This window comes from Ursus arctos, chromosome X (assembly GCF_023065955.2).
Source record: "Ursus arctos isolate Adak ecotype North America chromosome X, UrsArc2.0, whole genome shotgun sequence".
Classification (NCBI taxonomy): Eukaryota; Metazoa; Chordata; class Mammalia; order Carnivora; family Ursidae; genus Ursus; species Ursus arctos.
In genome coordinates, this window is record NC_079873.1 from 57,753,298 (window position 1) to 57,759,581 (window position 6,284).

Here is a 6,284-nt window from a genome sequence, read left to right on the forward strand (position 1 = left end):
TCTTTGTCAAGCCCGGTGTGCCCTTCCCCCCGCCCCCAAGAGTCCAGCCTAAAAAAGGGCAAGGAAACCCTACATCACAGAATGCCTAAGCCTGCCCGAGGAGGCAATCTACCCTGCATGTTCTAAGTCAAATCGTAGGCAACTGTAAATGAACACAAGACCCCAACCCAAACCACAACAAACACCACAGAGACAATGTATCGTGCGTGCTGTAAGACCTTTAATTCAGTAAGTAACGAAGACTTCCAACCACGTCACCTAGGGACCGTTTTACCCGCTGCTCTGTTTGGCCGCCAGTCTCTTATCTCTCTCTTCAGCAATGGTGAGGCGGATACCCTTTCCACGGGGAAGAGAAATCCATGGTTTGTTGCCCTGTAGGAGAAAACAAGGAGCATTACAACCCACCACACACTAACTCCCACTGGCAGCTTGGGACATGTGACATCTGTCATCTCATTTAAAGAAACAGGCCCGAGAGCTTAGCAACAGCCAGGCAGTCTTAGGACATTTAGATGCCAGTTTAGCAGAAATATCCACTGCCCGGGCTGCCGGGGTCACCCTATTACACTTGCTGCCCACATATTAGATGTAAACTGTAATGCCCTTTGTAGTTAACGACTTAAAACTATTCAAGTAGCGTCCAAGGCGGACTACTGCCCCGCCCCCCCACAGGCATGAACTGAAAAACTTAAGTATAAGGCATATTCACTCCATCACTGGCAATTCTCACCAAGCAAGGTGATCAGGTCCCCCCGCGGATTCTGCGACACTGCCAAAGCCCAGGTTTGCCCCGGCCCCGCTGTGTGTGGGCCCGACCCCAGAAGACGCAATACACTAGCATCAGAAGAGCCAGCCGGGAGCCGGGCGCTGCGCCCCTAGCCGTATCTGCATCCACCCATCTCCCTGGACCGGGGGGGCGGGGGACGGACCCAGACTTACTTTGCCGATTACAAAAATGTTGGAGAGCCGGGTGGCAAAGCTGTTGCCGTTGGCATCCTTCACGTGAACCACATCAAATGAACCAGGGTGTCTCTCTCTATTGGTGATCACACCAATTCTTCCCAGGTTAGCACCCCCAGTCACCATACACAGATTACCTAGGGAGAAGGAATCATCTGCTCAGAGCCAGGCCTGAAACACAAGTCATTTCCCCCATTTGAATTTACTTCTATGGCTAGGTTAGCCAAGCAAGAACCTTCAGGGCTCTCTCAGGATCTGCCCCTCCCACCGAAAAATCCATCCAGAGTATTCTGAGCATTTGGGCCTCTGGAAGTGAACATACTATACTATACCTGGGTGTTTGTTTCTACCCTCCACCCAAGAGAAACCTGTCCAACCCCTTACACTTCCCCAAAGCCACGCCACAATGACACACCATCAAGTTCTACACATTCCCCGCACGTTTCTTAAAATGAGCTGCCCCCTTCCTCCATCAAAAGACCTGTAGCTCCGGTTGCTAATGAGATGTGCATCGGAATCACCTAAGAGGGCTCAAAACAAAACCAAACCCTGTACCCGGGCATGGTGCAAGTCCTAATGTTTGATTACATGAGAGAGAGGGAGAAGAAGAGCAAAGAACAGCTCTTATACCTGGGCTTTAAAGAAAATGCCCAGAAACAAAATTAAGAGTGCCCAGGTAGCACTGAGGCTGCTTACCAGTATCGAACTTGATGAAGTCAGTAATCTTCCCAGTCTCCAGATCGATCTGAATGGTGTCATTCACCTTGATGAGGGGGTCAGGATAGCGGATGGTGCGAGCATCATGAGTCACCAGATGAGGGATTCCTTTTGTCCCCACAAAGATCTTTCTGACTTTGCACAACTTATACTGGAAGCATAAGTTAGCCACATTTAGTTTAGCTCACATGCACCACACTCCAGAATGTATGAAAACACTAATTTCGAAACCGCAAGTCACTGCGTTAAGAACGCAAGTAGCAGCTAAAGGCAATAGCCCTACGCAGGAACGCTGGTTTCCCAAACTACAGAACGGTGTCCAGGACTTTACTTCCTACCCTCCATAAATTTCTCTTATGCTGTCCCTCTCTAGGGCAGTCTTCCTGTTCGGGCTTTTCCTTGTACCACACTCCATCACCCCCATTTTCAAGTCCAAGGGATCAAAGGCTCTATGACCTCCACATCCCACAACAGGGGGACTCCTTCCGTGCATGGGTTGATCACCCTTCTTTCCCGAGGCTGTTTCAGCCTCACGGGTCCCCTGAATTCTTCCAACTTACATGCATTGGCCCCCTAACAAGTGCCTCTTAGCGGCTATCACACAACTGAGTTTAGTCTCACAAAGTGCAACTGTATTACCAGTTCCCCTCATCAACAAACATTTCACACAAAGCATTTCGACCTTGGACTTTCACTCCCTGACCTCCCCCAAGTAAATCAAATCACCTTGATGCCATTGGACATGCCCTCCAGCCTGCTGATAACAAGGCAGCTAAGGAAATTAGGAGCTGAATCACCCAATTGAATTAACCTTCATTTATAGCCAATAATTCAAGGGGCCTTAAACTTTTGTGTAAAACCACTGCAACAAACTGGATTAAGTAATCAATATCTGTAATCTTTTTTGGGGGGAACTAGCTCAAACAAATGCCCCAAGGATGACCAGTCTCCTCCACTAACACCCTTCCTTTCCCCCAGAGTAAAGCTAGACCCACAGAGGGAGACATGACCAAGGGCCAATCAGACTGGACTAGTATTGGTTTTCTGGTCCCTTATACTTAAAGGACCCATACTTCAGGCACTAATAAATGTTCCTAGAAATCACTCTCCTTGCCTCTAAAAGACAACCTGGAAACCACTGTGAAACCAATTTTTTTTCTGCCATAAAATAAGACCATCTGTTGAAGGTTTTAACTTCAACAGGGGATCAGTTAAGATATCCATCAACAAACTGTGATGCCACTATTGGGACTTTTAATAACGTGACAAAACTGCACACACAACAGATCCCCACCGAACTGTTAACTGGCTATTTCCAGGTATAGGATTGTTAAGTAATCTTAATCTACCTACCTCACTGCAATGGACCAGCCCACATACTCACTCCAGGCTCTCACTCAGAAAAGTAACTTTCCCGAATGGAGACCCAGCCTTTTTGAAACACTCACCTTGGCCTCCTCAGGTGTAATCCGATGAACAGCAAAGCGACCCTTGGTGTCGTAGATCAGACGGAAATTCTCCCCGGTCTTGTCAATGCTGATGACATCTGACATCAAAACAGTAACTGAGGTTACTATACAGCCCCACTACCCCATGCTGAGTAACAACCATGCCACTAGAAGAAAACCCCCCCCCATGCTTCCCCATTTCAAATACCAACAAGAATTCCCAAGACTAATGATGACAGCTAGTCAATCTTTTAATGTTCCAAAACCCTGGTTTTACAACATGTAAAACTTAAGGTGAACTGAAATTCGGTTTTGAGGAATGATTCTGGAGTATTTACAGCCCCACACTAGGTTAGTAAAGAAACTGAAAGGGAAGGTCAGTCACGCTTTCCTTCTGTGACTGATTAAAAAGCCTACCAATATTCAATACGACTGCCATTTTGGAGAGGAAGAGAAAACCAAAAGGAGCCCGCACCAAGTGCCCACCACTAACCACTTACCCATAAAACCAGCAGGGTAGGTGATATCAGTTCGGACCTTGCCATCAATCTTAATAAAACGCTGCATACAGATTTTCTTTACTTCATCTCCTGTTAGGGCATACTTAAGTCTGTTCCTTAGGAAAATGATGAGAGGGAGACATTCTCTCAGCTTATGGGGACCAGTAGATGGGCGAGGAGCCTGTAATGATTTAAAAAAAAAAAAAAAGAGCTTAAACTGATGTTGGGATTCACTCAAACCCGCGTCCCACGTCCTGAGACCATTAACTAGACACCAGACTGTCCATCAGCACCTGAATTTGGGTAAACAAGAGGTGTTCAAAACTTGCAAAACTATTCCAGACCGGAAAGTTTTATAGCATTTTCCCCTTTCAGAGGTCCAGGCCCATTAGGAACATCTCAGTTCGGAGTCCATGTAAGTGTACTATATGGTTTGTGGAATGAGGCAGAGCTATTAAGAGTGAGGTGGGGTGCAGCTAGGTAGCACAAGGCCTTCAAAAAGAGAGGAAGACAAGAACACTCTTCCCATAGTCCTGTCTGCAAGTAACTTATGGATATGGGAATCGGGGATGCCTGGTACATAAAGGAGTATAAAATACGTCCCCCAAACATGTCAACTAACTGGCCATAAAACTGGAAAAAAGAAAGCGTCCCTTAAGGTACTTACAATTTGTACTAGATGCTCTCAATATGATACTTACAAACACACCGGTCAGTTTATCCAGCATCCAATGCTTTGGAGCTGCTACACGCTTCAGATGCTTCTTGGGACCACGAGCCTGAAGGAGAATTTCAGGGTGTTACTATTCCCTCTCCAGCAAAATGTGTACAGCGTTAAAAAGTGCAGGGCCGTGACAAAACGCACAGAAGCAAAGGCATACAGTTATCTAGCCAATACTATAGGCTCCATCGACTACAATCCCCTTCTTCCCGCCCCCGGACAGAGATCAGTAATCACGATCTTTGAGGGCTGTTCTAAGTATTGTCGAAGTTACCGCTTAGAAGCGTGTCCGCTTCCCGAAGCTGTTTTTTCCAAGAAACTGTTCTGGCGAAATGGCCAAGAGCCCAACCCGTGCTGCTACTGGTTAGTCAATCACATGGTAAAAGTTTTCCCAACTTCACCACCTCGCTACAAAGTGTCTAGTGCGGAGATTCACCTGCCCTCAGCAAAACCACGTGCCAAGAGCTGCTCCCTCGTAATCTAAGGCCGCAAGCTGAGAGCCGCTTTCACTTTAAAACGCGGAAGCATTTTAACGCTGTGTACACATGCTTACCGGTCCCACTACTTCAAGTCAGGCCGCGCCAAAAAAAAAAAAAAAAAAAAAAAAAAAAAACCGCTTCTCGGCCCAGCGTACCCGGCACCTACCCGCCCCGGGGCCATCATCTGCCCGCCCGGCCCACCCGCGCAGCTCCAGCCGGAGAGAGCCGTTCCTCTTAGGGTCACAGGATGTGTGGTCGGGCGTGGCCGGACCAGAGACCGAGGCCTTCCCGCCAGCGGCACCGATCTCCCCCCCTCCTCCAGGGCCGGCGTTGGCCCTCGCCCTCGAGCCCGCCTGGGCCATCCCGCAGGCCGCAGTGCCTTCGCCTCCGCCGGGCCACCCCCTGCGGGAACCCCGGAGCCCCGGGGAGCCCTAGCCCTGGGAGGATGGAAGCTGATGGGTCCCGAGAGCTCGCGAAGAACCCTCCTTACCATGGCTGCGCTAGGCACGAAAAGAGGACCGCCTCCTTCCGGTACCCGAGAAAAGAGGGTCGGAGGCTGCGCGCGCCGGAGCCTCAAACGCTCCGCCCAGTTCCGCCCTTTCCCAGAGCACCGGGATTCTATCTTGCCACCTGCTGGTGGGAGGTCGTAGGGCCGAAGCTTGGGCAATCCGCTCCCTCTGGTTCCCAGCCCCCGCCCCAACTACGATTTGCCAAGCGCCTCTGGTGCGCGTGATTCAGTGTTAGCCGCTGGAAATACAAGGTGAGCTAGACATGGTCCCTTCCTTCGAGGACGGGGCAAAGTGAGGCTACTTAAAGTCCCATGTACACAACATTGCAAAATCAGTAGAATATGTTTTAATAGATACTTAATATTAATTCTTAAACATATTTTGTCTGTCCCTTTTTCCGAGTTCTCTTGAGTCAGCCAAACTGCCCATACTGTAAGTTGGGAAGAACCAGCATTTCTTTTTAAAGATGTTTATTTATTTGAGAGAGAGAGCAAGCAGGGGGAGAAGCAGAGAGAGGAGAGAGAGAATCCCAAGCGGACTCCGTGCTGAGCACGGAGCCCAATGAGGGGCTCGATCCCATGACCCTGAGATCATGACCTGAGCAGAAATCAACAGTCAGAGGCTCAACCGACTGAGCCACCCAGGCGCCCCAGGAAGATCCAACATTTTTATTCTCTCTTGCCTCCCCCAGATCCCAGAGAGGGTGGAATGTAGGGGGCAGGAGGGTAGGATCCTTGCTTGAACCTTGGCACCCTGCCCCTAACTTCCTGGACCACACTTTTGGCACTTGGCGTAAAGTCTCAGGGAAGAGAGGAGACATTAGAGACCATCTGGTTATCTCACTAAAACTTAGATCTAATCGCACTACTTTCCTACTTTGAAACTGCCCTTGGCCCTCCTGCCTGTTCTCTCAGGTCTCACCGCCTGTCAATTGCCGCCTACTGCGCCTG

General features: G+C 49.2%; 1 protein-coding gene across 1 annotated transcript; it reads right to left on the reverse strand.

The window, feature by feature from the left end:
* Positions 1-200: 200 nt before the first annotated feature.
* Positions 201-5,382, reverse strand: RPS4X (ribosomal protein S4 X-linked). The gene is made up of 7 exons (XM_026485825.4): positions 5,316-5,382; positions 4,327-4,404; positions 3,626-3,806; positions 3,126-3,223; positions 1,657-1,828; positions 940-1,097; positions 201-372 (listed from the first exon to the last, which is right to left on the reverse strand). The coding sequence occupies exons 1-7, from the start codon at positions 5,316-5,318 to the stop codon at positions 271-273; spliced, it is 792 nt and encodes a 263-aa protein (XP_026341610.1). The 5' UTR covers positions 5,319-5,382; the 3' UTR covers positions 201-270.
* Positions 5,383-6,284: the final 902 nt, after the last annotated feature.